The sequence below is a fragment of the Danio aesculapii genome, chromosome 15 (assembly GCF_903798145.1).
Source record: "Danio aesculapii chromosome 15, fDanAes4.1, whole genome shotgun sequence".
Lineage (NCBI taxonomy): Eukaryota > Metazoa > Chordata > Actinopteri > Cypriniformes > Danionidae > Danio > Danio aesculapii.
Window position 1 is genome coordinate 41,694,497 of NC_079449.1, and position 21,927 is coordinate 41,716,423.

Below are 21,927 nucleotides of genomic sequence, written 5' to 3' on the forward strand. Positions count from 1 at the left end.
TTTTTAAAGCTACGGCAGAGGAAAGACTTTTTAACTGTGCGTATCTGCTAAACATTTGTTCTGTGGGCTTTTAGAAACACTCTAGCTAATCCATATCCTTAGATCGTGCCTAACATGACAGAAATTTGGTTGAGAAATTCACCTTAAAAAAATAAAAACAGCACGGAGAAGATTTTTGCTAATAAATATCAGCTATATACGGTGGAGTGCGGGACTTTTCCTCCTCTTCCATACTAAGTGCGCACCTGAAATAGGTGTGTCCTCGTGCCTGAGCCTTCAGAGGAGTGTCTCGGCTCCTTTAAGGCAGTGAGCAGTGAGCTGGGCTGTGGAGGCAGGGGAGAGAGAGGGTTATTCTCTAATGCTCTGAGGCAGAGAGGGTTAGCAGCACACGAACCAATGCGATTAAAGCGCCACGCAGGAGGAAGATGCGCCTGCTTGCAGCCTGCTGGACGGCGAGAGGTGCTCAAGAAGATGGTCTGACTCTGGGATCTCACCTTTGTTCCTGCCGCTTCAGCTTCTCCGGACTTTCTTTCCATTCCCGTTTCTGATTAAACACCTATGATTTATTCTCCCCTGTTTAGTTCCTTTTCTTCCCTTTTTTTCTTAAAAGAAATACTTGCTTCCCCTTGCTTTTAAATGACACACTTAAACGGCACCGTTGCTTTTTGCTTTGAAAGTTTTCTTTCTCCTCCGCATCACCACCTGCTCTACTAAATCGGCACCTGCATCCAGCAGCCCCTCTGAAGCACAGCAGCATCCGGAGCTTTAACCAAGACAATCACACCAGAACATCCGCACATCCTTCATGCGCAACGACCGGGCGCAAAAGCGCACACGCGAGACGCACGGTGGAGATCCTCTCAAGTCATTGGCACAGGAAATCCGGACTGGCTTTTGTTTTAACCTGACCGTTGGCATTCTGAGTGGGGGATCGGGAAAAAGCAGTGGACAAAGTGTGCGAAGTGAAAAGAGGAAAATCTAGCTTGGGGATTGAACGCAGCGGGGCATGTGGATATTGGCATTTCTCTTTCTCCAGAGCATCCTGAATGGTTAGTCTTCATTTTTCCTTCTATCGTTCTTATGCCAAACTTCATTTACTGTACTCTCTTCATGACATTTTGGAAAGGGTTGTGCTGAAAATATGCAAATTAATTTTTAATTGTGTCACGGGTGGTCACCTAAGCTTTGAGAGTTTCTAATTATTTATATATAATTAAAAACAAAACCTTATTTGTCAGATTATGGCCTTGATGATATCAGCACTGCGTACTGCAAAAGCTCCTTATAATGATTCCTGTGCACACACTGGGGCCTCCGGCAGGTATCGCACAGGTTTCTTGTCGTTTGTTTTACGCATGGGGAGATGTTAATGAATGTGACCTCTTGTTTATCACACCGACTGGTGTAGAAACTACTCATCCGTGCGCTTTCCATTTTCAAACTCGCATATCCTATTTTGAAAGTCTCAGTATTGTTGTTTTTTAATCCACAACGACTGACGTATTTTATATGTATGTGCTGCACCCTATTCCAGTCGTATATCTGTTTTGAATCAGCTATGTTTGATTTAGTTTAATTATGCAGAGCAAAAAAAAAATCGTAATTTCTGAGTAGTTTCTTTTTTTAATCGAGGCAGAGAGGTTAATTGGTTTATTGAATAAACACAATCATTTGATGACAGATAATTAACACTGTGTATGTTTAAAACATTTCAGCTGGTCAGATGAAATAATTTCATCCAGTTATTGTTTATAAAATACCCCTGTTGTGCACTCACAGTGGGTGGATTGCAGGAAAATCAAAATGAAAATTTAACCATTTTCATATGTTAAATTCTGGGTCATAAAACACAAATATTATTTGCAAAAAATAAGATTACCTAGAGTCTTAAAAACATTCTGCTTTTTAATTTTATTGCTGATGTACAATTCAGTAAAAAAAGGTCTGTAAGAGAAATGCAGGGTGAGTAGCTGAAAAATACTACACAACGCCTTAATAGCTGTGTGTGTGTGTACTTAAGGGACTGCGCCTGCGTGGATGCATGTGTGTGCAGCGAGAAATTTAAAGCTCTCTTTATATTTTATAAGGCCGAATTTGCCTAAAGCGTGATTTTCCATCCTTGCTACCTGTTTGTAAAACTGCATCTTCACACTAGAGTACAAAGGTGTGATTCGGCAGAATTGAAGAGATGGTCAGTAGGTGCAAACATGGAAGGGTGTGTACGAAAGGAGGGAGCCATGGAGGGAAAAACAGAATGGGGAAAATGGACTTGTCTCCTCGAAAAATTGGAGACGGGCAGATATTGTCGATGGAAGGTTACTGCAGGATGAGTTTAAAACCTAGGATTGATAATCATTTTAAAAAATGGTTGAAAGATTTGACGTAAAACGGCTATTGGGCGAACGCTGGCATGAGTCCTCAATGTGAAGCTTTGAATGGCAGTCATTTTGAGGCGGTGAGGATGTTGCGAAAGAAAACAACAGAAATAATCCTGCTCTTCAGAGAAGGGAGATAAATACACCCCTGCTCTCCATGTTTGAGCTCGAAACGCAGAGCTCTCTCCGAGGCTTTTCTCACTCGGGGCAAATGGGAGATAAAAAAAAAATATTGAGATGTATTTTGTAATAACTTTGAATTGAAATTGCGCCACCCCTGCTTCAGCTGAAACTCATAAAAGAGCAGTAAGAACTCATCAGTCACCATCGCCCAACAGAGCAGACTGAAATGAGACGCTCCCTATCTTTCCTCCTTCATTTATGCTTATAAAATCAACACACACCTTCATGAGGTTTTAAGAAATTCATTTTTTTTTCTTTAAAACTGTTGATGTTTTGATAGTTCACCCAAAAATGAAGATTTACACATCATTTATTCACCCACAAGTGATCGCAAACCTTTAAAAAGACGATATTTTGAAGATTGTCGAAAACTGCGAACATCTATTCTAGGAATAAAAATACTATTCAATTCATAGGCTTTCAGCATTCTTCAAAATATCTTCTTTTGGGTTCACTCAACTCAAACAGATTTGGAACCATTTGAGGGTGATGAATTTAATATGCTAATTTATTAATTGTGGAAAAAGTTATGAGTATAACTAAGCCTTATGCTACGCCTTTTAGTATAGCCACAAACAACCTTCCTATTACAGGTGGCCACTTTTTCTTCTCAGAAACTGTATTCTAGAAAATTCAAGCCTGTAGTCTAGAAGGTTTATCACATGCTGCTTGGCCTGTCACTATGGAAACCTCTATTATTAGAGCTATAGACGTGTATCAAATAAGGCCGTTGTGTGAATGAATGACCCCTGACAGACAATGAAAGGGCACAGGCTGAATATGTGTCTTACTGGTTTAGCTGTTTTTATTTATTGGGGAGGAATGTTTTTTTCGTTAATAATGACTAGGCTCACAGAATCTACGTGCGCAGAAATCCGCAGATTTCCTCACATTTTTGGCCCATCATTGAGTCTGTATATTTACTTGTGTAAATGTGTGCAAATTTATAATTATTCAGTTTTCTCAGTTTCAACTAATACTAATTTCATAATAATATTGACTAATATGAAAGTGTTTATATGATTTATTTATAATACAGGCTGTAAAGTAATATATTCTGTCTTTTAGTAGATATATTATAGACTTGCTTTGTTTACCGAGTGGATCTAATTGGATTTGCATTGTAAACATTAAATAAAAGTTAAAAAGCTATTATTTTTTATTTTATAGATTAAAATTTTTGTTACGATACTCCCAAAATAATTGACCATAAATCAATTTTTTTTACTAAATTTACAGCAGAAATAGCAAAAATGTGATTCTGTTTGGCCCTATTAATGACTCTCAGATCAAAATTAGACTTGAAGATTTGCGTCAAATGTTCTATTATGAATTTGATTTCAGTCATTTATTCAGTCATTCATTAAAAAAAAAAAAAAAAAAAAAATATATATATATATATATATATACAGTTGAAGTTAGAATTATTAGCCCCCCTGAATTATTAATCCCCCTGTTTATTTTTTTCCCTAATTTCTGTTTTACGGAGAAAACACGTTTGTAAATACATTAGTTTTAATAACTCATCTCTAATAACTGATTTATTTTATCTTTGTCATGATGATAGTACATAATATTTGACTAGATATTTTTCAAGACACTTCTAAACAGCTTAAAGTGACATTTAAAGGCTTAACTAGGTTAATTAGGTTGACTTGGCAGGTTAGGGTAATTAGGCAAGTTATTGTATAACGATGGTTTGTTCTGTAGACTATCAAAAACAATATAGCTTAAAGGGGCTAATAATATTGACCTTAAAATTTTTTTTTTTTTTTTTTTATTCTAGCTGAAATAAAACAAATAAGACTTTCTCCTGAAGAAAAAATATTATCAGACATACTGTGAAAATTTCCTTGCTTTGTTAAACATCATTTGGGAAATATTTAAAAAAGAAAAAATAATGAAATTATTATAATTCTTCCTTCAACTGTATATTATTTGTTTGTAGCATTGTTTACCATCGACATGATCAAACTGGGATCCAAAGACCACCAGGGGGCCACATGGCAGTGCTAGGGGGTCAGTTGAAATGTTTGAATGCATTCAAAAATATGAATATAATCAGTATTATGCATTTAAATAATGCATTTAGTAAACAAACACACGCTCAAAAAATTGCTGTTTGTTCAACCTACTTATTTAAAATGAGCCGCAACAACACAATTTTTGAAGTCAACTTCATAGATTTATGTTCAATCCAATTAAATTTGTAAATAACTAATAAGTTAACTTAATTCCTTCATGTTGTCACAGTGCACATTAGTGCAAATTGACAAGAATAATTATTACAAAATAATGAGCATATAATGATTAAAGAATGTTTAAATACATTAAATTCATCTTTATTTCTGTAGCGCTTTGACTATGTAGATTGTGTAAAACATAGAAGTTCTAATAAACTGAAACTGTGTCAGTCCAGTTTTCAGAGTTGAAGTTCAGTTTAATTCAGTTTTTCATTTTATTTGCTTGTTTATTTAACAGAGCCATTATACTTGACATTGTTTGTATAATTGGACATAAAGCTAATTTGTAGCCCTCGTCCCTGGTTAGGCTTTACATTAAAAAATAATAAAATAAACAAACAAGAAAAAAAAAAACACTATAAAACAGTACATACAGAGCCACAAACATAGAATGTAAGTCAATCTGCATATTAAAGAGAAATGTAAGCCTGACCGACCTGAAAGAATAATCCTTAATGTTCACATTGCTGTAAAAATTTCAACCATTCTTTGGAACTGGGAGTTCTGATTGTAATTTTAAATCAACAGCGTGGTTTAATGCATCATTTAAAACATGATTAGAAGAAATACAAATTCGATTAAGGAAAGAATGATTGCATATTAGATTTAAAAATGAAATAAATAAATATGGAAATTGATGAATGCAACATTGTAACTAAAGATTCGTCCCTTGTGTGTATATACAGTTGAAGTCAGAATTATTAGCCCCCGTTAATTTTTTTCTCCCAATTTCTGTCATTTTTTTCAACACATTTCTAAACATAATAGTTTTAATAACTCATTTCTAATAACTGCTTTCTTTTATCTTTGCCATGATGACAGTAAATAATATTTGACTAGATATTTTTCAAGACACTTCTATACAGCTTAAAGTGACATTTAAAGCCTTAACAAGGGTAATAAGGTTAACTATAGGCAGGTTAGGGTAATTAGGCAAGTTATTGTATAACGATGATTTGTTCCGTAGACAATTGGGGAAAAAATTAGCTTAAAGGGGCTAATAATTCTGTCCTTAAAATGTGGTTTAAAAAATTAAAAACTGCTTTTATTCTAGCCGAAATAAAACAAATAAGACTTTCTCCAGAAGAAAAAATATTATCAAACATACTGTGAAAATTTCCTTGGTCTGTTAAACATCATTTGGGAAATATATAAAAAAAGAAGAAAAAACTAAATTAAAGGAGCACTAATAATTCTGACTTCAATCGCAGCTTAAAGGGGCTAATAATTTTGACCTTAAAATGGATTTTAAAAATTAAAAACGGCTTTTATTCTAGCCGAAATAAAACAAATAAGACGTTCTCCAGATGAAAAAATATTATCAGACATACTGTGAAAATTTCCTTACTCTATTAAACATAATTTGGGAAATATTTAAAAAATAAAATAAAATTCAAAGAGGGGCTAATAATTCTGACTTCAACTGTATAAAGCATTTACAGCAAGATTGCTTTACTTGTAAAACAATATATACCTTTATTCAATTTCTACATTAAAGACACCTATTAATAAAACCTCATCAGAAGCAGTCATTTAGCATCTTGATTTAAAGCAAAACACATTCAAGTTCAAATCCACACAGCGAATGCAAAAAGGAATATAACTGCCTCCGATCTGTAACTCGAAATATTATAATCCTTCACTTGTTGTCCACAGAAACACATGCTTTGCCACGGATTATAATCTCAGCCGTCTAAATCCTGTATAAAAACATGCTGTTGTCATTAGGGATTACACAGCGCTCGCAGTAAATATACGGACAGAAATTACAGCGAGTAATCAGAATGCCGAGATCCACGATAAAGACTTTATTTCAGGTCAAGCTGGAATTTCTTCAGCAGTCTAAAGAGAAATGCGCGAAGTGATTTGACTACATTTGGCTGCGTGGAACTGTGTGTTTGGTGGGAGTTAATCTATCGGGGGCAATTAAGGCAGTTTGCTGATTAGAGGCCCATCTGTTCGAGTTTGTTGGATAGTCCTGTAAGACCTGTGCCCTGCAATCCTCTATTACCTATTTAAAGATTCTGAGTAAGCGTCCTCCAATCCTTGAGTACATTTAACTGTTCCAACATCGTTTTGCTCTGTCTTTTTCTTTTCTAATATGATTGTTTGCTTGAAATGTTTATGCTTGAAAGGATATTTTCATCAAGATGAGACTTTTAATGAGTCAAACCGCCCACTGATTTTAATGCTAGCCACTTATTTCGACGCTCGTCTTTGGATAATGTTTAACGGCAGTTTTTGTGTGCTTTACTTAAGGAGCGTGGATGATTTTATCACTTAAGGACGCATAAAGGACTGCAGTGTGAAGTGCAGGTGATATAAGTGCGATTCCACAGCGAAAGGCAGTAGCGTGTAGCATATTCTCAAAAATGAGAAGTGTTTAATGGGAATTATGTCGGATTTGTTGACTGAGAAAGACAGTGCAGTTCTTTAGAAACACGCTTAGAGGTCATTTTGAGGACAACGTGGAAAACAGTTGTCTTTTTCTTTTCATGATGACTGTTTTATTCTTGATCTGTTTTGTTCTTTTAATTTATATGAACGAGTTTTGATATTTGTAGATTTATATGAATGTGTGATTAATGAAATCATTTAGGTTTAATAAACAACTGTTTATTGACACATTTAATAAACTGTAGGTTTAAATTGAATACATTTTGAGGACATTGTGTTTCTGTTTAATATGCAAATCAGGTATCTTTCACAGTCATTGCCAGAGAAGGCAAGATATAAAACCGAGCTCTAAGTAGGATTTAGTGCACTGGTATATATATATATACTGTATAAGATGAATTACTGAATTCCGTTGAATTAACTTAAGCTGAATACTATGCCATTAAAGTATAATATTATGTACTTTCATCATGGCAAATATAAAGAAAGCGATTAGTTATTAGAAATGATTTATTCAAATTGTGACGTTTAAAAATGTGTAGATATAGAAAAATATTGGAAAAAATTATCAATATTTCACAGGAGGGCTTATAGTGTAATTTTTAAAAGTGTATATATATATATATATATATATATATATATATATATATATATATATATATAATAAATATTTTATTATTAGCCCCCCTGTTAATTTTTTCTTCTTTTTTAAATATTTCCCAAATGATGTTTAACAGAGCAAGGAAATTTTCACAGTATGTCTGATAATATTTTTTCTTCTGGAGAAAGTCTTTAATTTTTTAAAATCCATTTTAAGGTCAAATTTATTAGCTCCTTTAAGCTATATTTTTTTTTTTTTCGATAGTCTACAGAACAAAACATCTTTACACAATAACTTGCCTAACTGCCCTAACCTGCCTAGTTAACCTAATTAACCTAGTTAAGCCTTTAAATGTCACTTTAAGCTGTATAGAAGTGACTTTTTTTAAAGAAAATTATTCTGTTTCTCAAGGCGGAATTTATTAAATGTAAAAAAATGTTAAATTAATAAATACTTTTTTATTAAATATTTATTTATTACTTATTGTATGTAGTTTCAAATGAAATTATTACTCCAGTCATTATTGCTTTTATTACCATTAATAATAATAATAATAATAATAATAATAATAATAATAATAATAATAATAATAATAATAATAATAATAATAATAATAATAATTGTTATTATTATTAATATTAGAGTGATTTATGTAGAGGACCATGTGACTGAGGACTGGAGTAATAAAGTTGAAAATTCATCATTAAAATCACTGGAATTTTTTACAATTTAAATATAAACTACTTTTGAACAGTTATTTATAGTGCAATAACATTTCACAAATTTACAATGTTTACTGTATTTTTGATGACATAAATGCAGCCTTGGTGAGCAGGAGAAGCTTATTTTAAAACATTTAAAAGTCCTACTGACGCCAAACTATTGATCCGTTGTGTAAAAATTATATTTGTATCCCTTTCTCAGTTAAAATAGACAATACACTGTATATTGGTGCGTTCAAACAATGCATTGAAATCAGAGTTATGTTGTCGAACATAAGAATAGAAAGAATATCAAAACAATAGAAATAAAATTGCAAGCTTCAAAATATGATATTTTTTTATGTTTCTCTTGATTTTTTCCCTCTTTATTAAAATTTTATTTTATATATTTTTTTCAAAGCATATTAAATGGGTGTACTATTTTTGGCCTGTGCACTATAAAAAATCTGTTAATTAACAGTTTCTGTATTTTGGGATTCACAAGTGTTTTGCATTTATTTACATTTGTGAATTGCATTATGGGAGCTTAATTGGGAGCTTCCATTTACCTGCATTTCATTGCCTTGTACTTGTACATGTGTGATGACAATAAATTGAATCTAATCTACTCTAATCTAATCTCTGCTCTGTCGACTTTTGATGTTGAAAATTCAACTCTACAGTTCAACTTTTATTGATATTTCAGTAGTTTGAAATAATATCATCTATAAGAAATAGTATATAGAGAAATTATTCTATAAACTAACATAAAATCTACTGGCAATTTAACACAAGGTTTTTGTAGCAAAACTCAGACAATATATCACTTTAAACTATTAAAAATGTTCGTAAAACTCACTTTTCAAACTTTTCAAGGTTTAAAGTTGTGGGAAGAAAAATCAAGGTCCCATAATGCAATTCAAACGCATAAATAAACAGGGGGAAATGAAAAAAAGAAAACCATGAATCACAAAATATGGAAAACTGCTAATTTATGGATCATTTTTACAATGTGATCTTAGGTTAGTTACATTAGCTGTAGTTTTGACTATATAATATACAGAATAGAATATAATATATATGCACAAATGTATTATTTTATAGCATCCTGTAAATATTAATGTAAATGAGAGTTCTGTCTGAGATACACACTCACACACACACACACACTTTACGTATGCAATGCTTTATTCTTCCAAGTACTGACATGATGCAAATATACCTCTGTCTGTCATCAGCTGCCTTGTGTAAAATCCTATCATGTGACTTATATGTGCATCTCTCTCTTTATGAGCTTTCCTCTGTGCAGCCATGTCTTGTTATTTTTAAAATGAGAGCCAGAAAGAGGGATGTAGGCTGAGGATTCTCTGACCTAGGTGGGAGAAAGTGACAGGGTGACAAATGACCGGAGCCTGCTTTCTCAACATTGTGATATATTTTTAAACATGGCATAGACTGTAAGATGTAAGAGCAAGTTGGTGGTTGGTATTTTTAGATGCCCCCTTTCAGGACTCTGTCACTTTTGCCTGATGTCTGCTATGTATTGTTGATTTGTTCACATGTGTAGGTGATGCAGCCATGATACTGTCATGTTTCATTTCTGTATCTCTTTCTATCTAGTGAACGGAAGTCCATCAGTATTGCATCCCATTTTTTTCTATGAACTATTCACTCTTAAACAATGGCGGTCTGTTTTAATGCAGTTTTGGTAAAATGTAAAACCATTTTCACTATTTACTAGTGGTTTGGGCTGACAAAATCTGTGCCCGCAGGTTTCTGCAAATTTTGTATTAAAAAAAATATATTTTTGCAGATTTTTTAAAATCTACTTGTTTACAATAGGCCAAAGCAACACAATTCTTGAGACTACTTTGTGTGAACTTTGTTTTGCTGTAACTTTCGTTCATTTGTTTAATCGTTCGTTTGATCGTTTGTCCAATCGTTCATTCGTTTGTTCATTCAATCGTTCGCTTGCTTGTTCATTTGCTCGCTTGTTTTTTCGCTCATTCGCTTGTTTGTTTAGTCACTCGTTCGTTCGTTCGTTCGTTTATTCGTTCGTTCATTCGTTCATTTATATTACACTATTTTAATGGATATGAGAGACCTGTTGTAGTTTTTTTAACAAGAGATTCTAATTGGATCGGCATTGTAAACTTTAAATAAAAGTCTTTATTTCATTCGTTCGTTTGTTCGATCGTTCGCTTGCTTGTTTGCTTGTTCGTTTGCTCGCTTGTTTATTCGCTCATTCGCTTGTTTGTTTATTCACTTGTTTGTTTATTTGTTCGTTCATTTATATTACACTATTTTAATGGAAATGAGAGACCTGTTGTAGTTTTTATTAACAAGAGATTCTAATTGGATCGGCATTGTAAACTTTAAATACAAGTCTTTATTTCATTCGTTCGTTTGTTCGATCATTCGTTCGCTTGCTCGTTTGCTTGTTCGTTTGCTCGCTTGTTTATTCGCTCATTCGCTTGTTTGTTTATTCACTCATTCGTTCGTTCGTTCGCTCGTTCATTCATTCATTAATATTACACTATTTTAATGGATATGAGAGACCTGTTGTAGTTTTTATTAACAAGAGATTCTAATTGGATCAGCATTGTAAACTTTAAATAAAAGTCGATATTTCGTTTGTTCGTTCGATCATTCGTTCATTCGTTTGCTTGCTCGTTCGCTTGTTCGTTTACTCGCTTGTTTATTCGCTCATTTGCTCAATTGTTCATTCACTTGTTCGTTCATTTATTTTGCCGCTTGTTCAGACTACTTGTTTAAAATGAGGCAAAATTCTTGAAATTACTTTGAGACAATTTATTTGTTTTATGTTCAATCCACCTAAATATACGAAAGAAAAAGTTACAAACTTAATTGGTTTGTGTTAAGTTCTTGCACACTGTTCAAATTTACTACCCTTTTGTTATGTTAGAAATTAAAACATCCACTAAATTTGAACTTTGTTTTAGTTTTGCAACTTTTTTTTTGAGCTTTGAGCCATTATGCAAGTCATTTATTGTGTGTCAATATATATTAATTAAGATATTGAATAATTGTATTTATGAATATTTTAACAACGATTGAATAATTATATTTATAATATACTACACTATTTTAATGGATATATGAGAGACCTGTTGTAGTTTTTCTAACGAGATTCTAATTGGATAGGCATTGTAAACTTTAAATAAAAGTCATTATTGCGTTTGTTCTTTCGTTCGTTCGATCAATCGTTCGTTCATGCGTTCAATTGCTTGTTTGTTTGCTCGCTTGTTTATTCGCTCATTTGTTTATTCACAATGCGAGACCTGTTGTAGTTTTTTAAACAAGAGTAAGACAAAAGATTGTAAACTTTAAATAAAAGATGTTGGTTCGTTTCTTCATTCTTTAATTGGTTCGCTTGCTTGCTTGTTCGTTCTGTCATTCGTTGGTTGGTTCGTTTATTGGTTTGTCCATTGGTTCGTTCATTGGTTTGTTTGTTGGTTCATTCTTTCATTCTTTCGTTGGTTTGCTTGCTTGCTCATTTGTTCGGTCATTCGTTGGTTTGTTGGCTGGTTCGTTTGTTGTTTCGTTCGTTCATTGGTTTGTTGGTTTGTTCATTGGTTGGTTAGTTCATTTGTTGGTTCGTTAATTTGTTCGCTGGTTCATTCATTGTTTAGTTTGTTTGTTGGTTTATTCGTTGGTTCGTTCGTTGGTTATTTCATTGGTTGATTGGTTCGTTCATTGGTTCATTTGTTGGTTCGTCCGTTGGTTCTTTCATTGGTTCGTCCGTTGGTTGGTTCGTTCTCTCGCTCGTTCTTTTGTTCTTTAATTCGTTCGTTCGTTCATTCATTTATTTTGCCGCTTGTTCAGACTACTTGTTTAAAATGAGGCAGCACAGCACAATTATTGAGATTACTCAATTTATTTGTTTTATTTTAAATTCACCTAAATATACAAAAATAAAAAAACCTTAATAGGTTTGTGTTAACCCTTGTGCAACTGTTTACTACCCTTTTGTTATGTTAGGGATAAAAACATCCACTAAATAAAACTGCTGTAAAAATGTTTATAAAATTACAGGATTTTAATCCTTTAATAGCCAAATTCGCAAATGCCTTTTGATTTCTGCATTTTCTCCAGCATATAGACAAATTTCCAGCATGATATGACTTCTGGGAGGGTGTGATAAAAAATCTTATTAAACTCTTCCAACCAAATTCCCTCCATTTCTCCATTCCCTCCAATTCTCCATTTCCATTGATACCTCCATATTTTTGTCCGTTCATCCTCTGTTAAGAGGACAATTCCTCCCTCTTTCTCCCACTTACTTTTAATGTAAGTAGTTGAGTGTGTTTTAAGATTTAGCAAACATTTATATATACCTGAGATTATTTAACTTTGAAAATCTGTCTTGCCAAACAATTCCATTAAACCGATTGTTGTCTCAACCCCATAATATGCAGTCTTTCAAAGACTAATTGTTTTGTCTCTTTTATTTGAGACGACAGCTTTATTGACAATAATAATCATGTTATGGTTGCATAAACAAGTCACATTCGTGTATTGTTACTACATATTTATTATTGCTTTTTTTATATCGCTTAATTATATTCCTGCGTTCGCACAATGGATAGAGCCCTTATAAAGAACCTAATGTACCTTTCAGCATGAATTCCCAGTTAAATCACTGGCGTTTGAAACGCATTACTGTCCTTCAGTTCCTAACAGCTGTCTCGGCTCCAGAAAGCATGAAGATGTTGCTTTTTGATGTGTGTTTTAGCAGTTAAATGTCTCATTAGAGCGGCAGTTGCCTGAGGTTTATTATGTGTTGCTCTCTCTCCTCTATCAGCTGTTCCCCACAAGTGATTATGCTAATTGCTGTTTGATCAGATGATTAAATTATAATTCGATTAATCCAGGGTACTAAATGCTCTGAATATATTTGTGTCTGCTCGGTTGGCTGGCTGCTGGCTGGTTGTGTATGGAGCAGCATCTCTTGTCACCTTGCTAGCACATACGATGAAAAAAACAAAACAAAACAAAAAACACACAAAAAACGTGACAACCTGGAATGGAAAGAGAGACGCTCTGCAGAGGAGAAGGGTGGGGAGGGTGCAGTGTGTCCTTCCTTTCAGAAAACACTACAGCGCTCCATTCTGCAGATGGACACCAACCATTTTGATCATAAATCAGAAAGAAAAAGCATCAATTGTATTTTGCACGAACAAAATGGAGTCATTATTATTATTATTGTTATTATTATTGTTATTGTTATTATTATTATTATTGTTAGCATTATTATTATTGTTAGCATTATTTTTTTTTATTATTATTATTGGTATTATTATTATTATTGTTATCATTATTATTATTTATTATTATTATTATTGTTATTATTATTATTTTAATATTATTATTGTTATTATTATTTTTATTTTTATTTTTATTATTATTGGTATTATTATTATTTTAATATTATTATTGTTATTGATATTATTATTATATTATTGTCACTATTATTATTATTATATTATTGTCATTATTATTATTAATATTGTCATTATTATTATTATTGTCATTATTATTATTATTATTATTATTATTATTATTATTATTATTATTGTCATTATTATTATTATTATTATTGTCATTATTATTATTATTATTATTATTATTATTATTATTATTATTATTATTATTATTTTTATTATTATTATTATTATTATTATTGTTATTATTGTTATTATTTTATTATTAGTAGTAGTAATGTCATTATTATTAATATATTATTATTATTATTATTATTATTATCATTATTGTCATTATTATTATTATTATTATTATTATTATTATTATTATTATTATTATTATTATTATTATTGTCATTATTGTTGTTGTTGTTGTTGTTGTCATTATTATTATTTTTTTATTATTATTATTTATTATTTATTATTATTATTGTTGTCATTATTAATATTATTATTATTATTATTGTTGTTGTCATTATTATTATTATTATTATTATTATTAATAGTATTATTATTATTATTATTATTATTATTATTATTATTAATATTATTATTATTATTATTATTATTATTATTATTATTATTATTATTATTATTATTATTATTATTATTATTATTATTGATATTTATTAATGATATAAACTCCTTGAGATGTACCTCATTTGTCTCATTTTCAAGGGGGTCCCACAATTAATCACAATCCCATAATAACAACAGGAAGACAAAAACAAAACAAATTACACAACACCCAAAACACACACGCATGCACGCACGCACACACACACACACGCAAGCAAGCAAGCCAACAAACATAAACAAAAGAGGAAGTAGTATACATACATACCTATATACATACATACACATAGTACAAAAAAAGCTCTTTTATGAATAGATTTTTTTAAATGAGGAACAAAAAAAATCTGAACAGAATGTCTTGATAATTTTAGAAAGGAATACAAATGTAGATTGTGTCAAAGCAGCTTCACGTAGAAGATCATAGTAAATTGAAACGGTGTCAGTCCAGTTTTCAGAGTTTAAATTCAGTTCAGTTCAGTGTAGTTTAATTTTCACTGCTGAAAGTCCAAACACTGAAGAGCAAATCTTTCGATGCGCAGCTTATCCTGAACCTTGCAAGCCAGCGGCGAGGAAAAAACTTCACCAATTGACGAAAGTGAAGGATAAAAGACCTCGAGAGAAACCTGGCTCAGTTGGGCATGACCATTTCTCCTATAGCCAAACTTCTTGTGCAGAGCTGCAGTCTAGGCGCTGGAGGCTGGAGAAGCTTCAAGGTTCATTGTGAAGAAGCTGAAATCTAATTTCGATGCAGTCTGATAAACAATATCACAATAGTCATAAATTAGAAATGCAAGTTTCTTGCGAACACTAAATGAAAAACAATGTCTAGACCGATGTAGGGTACTAATTCCAAGGTTGTAGGTATATGTGATTTAAAGGAAAGTTCAGAATCAAGCCACACTCTAAGGTACTTAATCGTATCAACTTTGTGCAAGGAAGTGCCGTCATTACATAATATAGAATAGGAGTAACTTTTTGATTATCATTTTTGTCTGAAATCAAAATGGAAGACTTAGTTTTATTAAGCACTGATTTATTATCTCAAGGCCAATTTTGTAAAAGATTAAAATAAAAAATGAAGGGACAACTGAATTTGAAGGTTATCAGAATCTGACACAGTTGAGGTCAGAATTATTAGCCCCCCTTTGAATTTTTTTCTTTTTTTAAATATTTCCCAAATTGTGTTTAACAGAGCAAGGAAATTTTCACAGTATGTCTGATAATATTTTTTCTTCTGGAGAAAGTCTTATTTGTTTTATTTCAGCTAGAATAAAAGCTGTTTAAATTTTTTTAAAAACCATTTTAAGGTCAAAATATTAGCCCCTTTAAGCTATATTGTTTTTCGATAGTCTACAGAACAAACCATTGTTATACAATAACTTGCTTACTTACCCTAACCTGCCTAGTTAACCTAGTTAAGCCTTTAAATGTCACTTTAAGAAGTGTCTTGAAAAATATCTAGTCAAATATTATTTACTGTCATCATGACAAAGATAAAATAAATCAGTTATTAGAAATGAGTTATTAAAACTATTATGTTTACAAATGTGTTGAAATAATCTGCTAAACATAAATTGGGGGAAAAATAAACAGGGGCCTAATAATTCAGGGGGGGGGGGGGGGATAATTCTGACTTCAACTGTATGACGGTATCATCAGCATAAAGTTGAACACTACACTTATTGAAATTAACGGTAAATTATTAACATAAATAGAGCCTCCTAGTATTGAACCCTAAGGATCACATCTTGAACCAGCAAATCAGAGTTAAACCCATTTATTACTACACATGTTTTTCTGTTATGCAACTATGCATTAAACTACTGTAATTGCATTTTCAGACAGACCTATAGCACAAAGCTTGTCTAAAAATAAATATCCATCAACTTAATCAAAAGCTTTGGACAAATCAAGAAAAATAGCACCTGTAAGGATTATTGTTATTATTAATTAAAGTGTAATACAGCTTATTTTGCATTATATATATATATATATTAAATTATTTTCTAAAGGATGTTTAACAAAGCAAGACATTTTTCACAGTATTTCCTATAATATTTCTTCTTCTGGAAAAAAAGTTTTATTTGTTTTATTTCAGCTAGAATAAAAGCAGTTGTTTTTTTCTAATAATTTTAGATCAATATGATTAGCCCCCTTAAGATTTATTTTTTCGATTGTCAGAACAGAACAAACCACTGTTATACAATGACTTGCCTAATTACCCTAATTAACCTAGTAAAGCCTTTAAATTGCACTTTAAGCTGCATACTAGTTTTTAAAAATATCTATTAAAATATTATGTGCTGTCATCATGACAAAGATAAAATAAATCAGTTATTAGAAATGAGTTAATAAAACTATTATGTTTAGAAATGTGTTGAAAAAAAATCTCTCTGTTAAACAGATATTGGGAGAAATTAGAGGGGGGTGGATAATTCAAATACAATGGGTACATTATATATACAGTGGGTACATTTAATATATACAGTGGGTATGGAAAGTATTTACACCCTTTAACAGTTTGTTAAGTTAAATTTTTTCTCATTAATGTACACACAACAGCCTATATTGACAGAAAAACACAGAATAGTTGACATTTTTGCAGATTTATTAAAAAAGAACATCTGAAATATCACATACATACTCAGTAAGTCATATTCCGACCTCAATATGCTCTGCATTTAGTAGAAGCATCCTTTTGGTCTAATACAGCCTTTTTGGGAAAGATGGATCCTCTGCCGTTCCTCCCCTGCAGATCCTCTCCAGTTCTGTCAGGTTGGATGGTAAACATTGGTGGACAGCCATTTTAGGTCTTTCCAGAGATGCTCAATTGGGTTTAAGTCAGGGCTCTGACTGGGCCATTTAAGAACAGTCACAGAGTAGTTCACTCCTTCGCTATTTTACCTGTGTGCTTAGGATCATTGTTTTGTTGGAACCTTCAGCCTATTCTGAGATCCTGAGCACTTTTGTAAATTTAATTTTATGCAGGGGCAACATATAATACAGTTGTATATTTTTAATACGATATCGGCTATTTCATGTCTCATGACATTTTATTGTCATTTTCTCATCAGTCGGGTAAATCAAAAAGCAAGCTAGTGTTACTGGGTTAGCATCCCCCTATATGGCTTATTGCAATCTATAAACGACTCCTCTTTAGAACAGATGCTAATTTTCCTGAAACATGTCATTAATCATTATGACGTTTGTGTTGTAGAGATAATGAAATTTTGTCTTATATAGGACCAGGTGTACTGAGATGTGGACTGTTGATGTTTGGCATCGTTGTGCTGCAAGTTGACTAACGCACACAGCTAGCCGATCGGGGCATTAGCCCTTGCAAGCTCAAATAGACGGATGTGCACAGATGCTATTGAAACAGACACCTGCACCATGGTAAAAACAACACAGAGGAAGTCTTTTACCGAATCCAGAACAGTTTACTTGCCAAGGAGGGGGGAAAAAAGCCACTATCCGGACTTGTGCTGTCCACAATGAGGGTTCTTGTTGAACCTCTCGCTGGCTGTAGTGAAGGCAGGATGCTTGTTTGTAAAGATGCTCTACATCATTATGAACCGTCAAGGCAGGACGACCTCTCTGGACACCGGTCTCATAGTCTTTCCTTTGAGCCATTAGATAGAGGCTTCTCTGTATGTCGACAGAGGAGATTTGACTTCCCACTGAAGCGCTCTTGTATCCCCTAATTTTTATTCCCTCTGCCGCCGTCCAATAACAGACTCCTATTTAGGAAGCGCCAAGATTAGAAGTCAGATTTTATTGATTAGGGACATGTTCACTTAAACTTGAGGAGTAAATAGATCTAAAATTATGCCATGTTGGCATGGCAAACATCAGCGCATCAATCTGTTTGTGTCTATATGGACAAATCAATACTTTGACATGATTTCCTTCCATATAACATATGACTTTATCTTGACGTAATATTAAAAATGTCACAAAACAGAAAAATGCATACAGTGGGTACGGAAGGTATTCAGACCCCTTTTTGCTGTTTGCTAAAATTCTTTTTTTTCTCTCTCATTAATGTACACACCGCACCCCATATTAACAGAAAAAAACAGAATTGTTGACATTTTTGCAGATTTATAAAAAAATGAAAAATTGAAATATCATATTTAGACCCTTTGCTTAGTTTTAGTAGTCTTTTTGGGAAAGATGCTTCAAGTTTTGACACCTGGATTTGGGGATCCTCTGTCATTCCTTCTTGCAGATACTCTCCAGTTCTGTCAGGTTCGATAGTAAATGTTGGTGGACAGCCATGTTTAGGTCTTTCCAGAAATGCTCAATTGGGTTTAAGTCAGGGCTCTGGCTGGGCCATTTAAGAACAGTTACTGAGTTGTTGTGAAGCCACTCCTTCGTTATTTTAACTGTGTGCTTAGGGTCATTGTCTTGCTGGAAGGTAAACCTTCAGCTCAGTCTGAGGTCCTGAACACTCTGGAGAAGGTTTTCATCCAGGTTATCCCTGTACTTGACCACATTCATCTTTCCCACCTGTCGTCCTGTCCCTGCAGCTGAAAAACACCCCCACAGCACAATGCTGCCACCACCATGCTTCACTGTATTGGACAGGTGATGAGCAGTGCCTAGTTTTCCTCACACATACCACTTAGAATTAAGGCCAAAAAGTTCTATCTTAGTCTCATCACACCAGAGAATCTTATTTCCCATCTTCTGACTGCATCTCTGGAGCCCAGCCACAGTGATCTTTTGGTTCTACATGTGCAATGTTCTCTGTGTGTACATTAATGAGGAAAAAAATGAACTTAAATGGCTGCAATATAGCAAAGAGTGAAAAATTTAAGGGGATCTAAACACTCCATACCCTCTGTGTATATATGTGTGTGTGTGTGTGTATATATATATATATATATATATATATATATATATATATATATATATATATATATATATATATATATATATATATATATATATATATATATATATATATATATATATATATATATATATAAAAATGTATAGCTCAGCTTAAATAAGTACAGTAAAGAAGTGTGTATATAGTGTGTATGTATGTATATATATATATGTATGTATATATATATATATACATATATATATATATATATATATATATATATATATATACATATATATATATATATATATATATATATATATATATATATATATATATATATATATATATATATATACATATATATATATATATATATATATATATATATATATATATATATATATATATATATATATATATATATATATATGAGCAATATTACACGTGTAGCAGTGACAATATTTAGCCACAACGCACTGAGTGTGATATTGTTTATACAACAGTTTGACAGTTTAATTGTGTGTATAAAAAAGAAAATCAAACATGGAAAGTCTAATTCACCAACCTCACTTGAGCTGGTGTTTGAATAATTCTCTAGCGTAATGTCTGAAGTAATGAAAAAACAGCTGATTTTGCGGACATTTTAAGATTATAAGGCTGAACAGCATGAAATACCATAAATCTACAGAGATATCTCCCTACAGTATTACAGTCTATTACAGTCTACAGTACTTTTTTTTGCAATCTGGATAGCACAATAATTAACCTCGCAAAAATGCAGTGCAATCACTACCAGATTGCTGTTGTGTTTTCGATAAAAAAAAATGCTAAACACATGCGGGCATTTCTTCTTTCTTTCTGCCAACACAACACACATTCCTGATATGCGAGTCCCATCTCACACTCAATACACTACAATTATATTGTATGAATACAGCACTGCAACATATAAAAGATACAAAAGAGAGAGATCAAGATAAAATATCACTCACCAGTTTTATAATGATTTGATCAGCTGTAGTTTAAAATTACGCTGTATTTTTCCACCTCTAAGGGCATGTTATGTGGTTTCTGTCGTCATCTTGTGGATGAACATCGTCAACCAACTTAGCTCAGTATGACAGGCTAATGGCCGCCAACACGCTGTCTCTCAGAAATAATAAATATTTTAAAATAGGCACTATCCTTTAATGTAAACGGCATAGTTTCAATCTAAACAACTACATTCTCGACTAAAAAAAGCCTCAAAAGTACATTATGTTGTCCAACAGCAGCAATATTTGTCAAACTGTAGCAGTGTCCTCTGCTTGTTGCTGTATGCGAGTGGAGTAACAGAAGGGTGAAGAGGTGGTACGAGTGCTGTTACTAGCAGAATATCGCACAGCTATCAACCAATCAGATTCAAGAACCAGACAGAACTGTTGTGTGTATATATATATATATATATATATATATATATATATTCTGTAGCTTTTAAACAGTGAATGTATTTTTTCCATTTTTCATGTTTATTTTTTGTTATTATATTAACAACAGTGACACGCATTAAGGTGCAGTCATAATCCTAACAATGTCATTTCTAAAGATAGTTGAGCTTCTGTGAAGTTGGTTTCTAATAGGTTACAACTAAACAGCTAATAAGCTAACCGCAGTCTTCAGGATTGCTAGAAATGTATAGGAGGCTGTGTTGAACTAGGATTAAGCTAAAATTAGACCCATGTCTTGCTGAGTTGCTGCTATTACCTCTTAATGTCACAATGGTGATAGCAGGAGACTCTTTCAGACGTGATTGCATCTGATTATAATGAATCAACAATGAAAATGCAGGGAATTTTTTTTTCATTTTTATCATTTTAGCGTGACCTGTTTACTGTTTTTTGCGGATGTTATTGTTACACTCACTTCTTTGACCACTTCTGCAGGGGATTTAGACTCATTGGCCAGCCAATAGTCCACTGCATTAACCAACTCTAGAAAGGATCTAAAAAGAATTGTGCAGCATTCTCAGTTAGCCTGGATCTGATCTTCTTGGTTTAGTTCAGTGCTAACCTGTTGTTATTGCAGTGCGTTCTTTGAAGCTCAGGTGGTAGACACTAAATATTATTTGATATCTAATCCAATATCAGACCAACCAAATTTTGTTGGTGACATCCTTAAGTGCCTCAAACATAACAAAAAAACAGTCAATCCAATGGAAGTAAGTCGTATGTTCTAGCAAGCATTTGTTTGTTTTTAATAAATGTCTACTACAGTGGATGTCTAAACATTGACATCTTGGCTATGTTTACATCCACTTATTTTTGTGATCATTTTGGATTATTGCATAATAATGGTTAATGGAAATGCATAGATTTAGAAAACAACTGACTAGGATAAACATTTAATCTGATCAGAAAACGTGATGTTTTGGTCATCATTTTGTCAAAGTCCATCATAAAGCCTCTGTACCTTCATTGTATTTCATATTCGTCTTATGAGTAGGATTCCATGTGGGCCTATGTAAGCCA

General features: G+C 32.5%; 1 protein-coding gene across 1 annotated transcript in view; it reads left to right on the forward strand.

Moving 5' to 3' along the window:
- The first annotated feature begins 377 nt into the window (after window positions 1-377).
- dscamb (Down syndrome cell adhesion molecule b) overlaps window positions 378-21,927 on the forward strand; it is a 258,156-nt gene continuing 236,606 nt past the window's right edge. Inside the window, exon 1 of the mRNA XM_056473430.1 lies at window positions 378-1,049. Within this exon, the coding sequence (XP_056329405.1) occupies window positions 1,007-1,049 (43 nt within the window). The 5' untranslated portion in view covers window positions 378-1,006. The remainder of the gene's footprint in view (window positions 1,050-21,927) is intronic.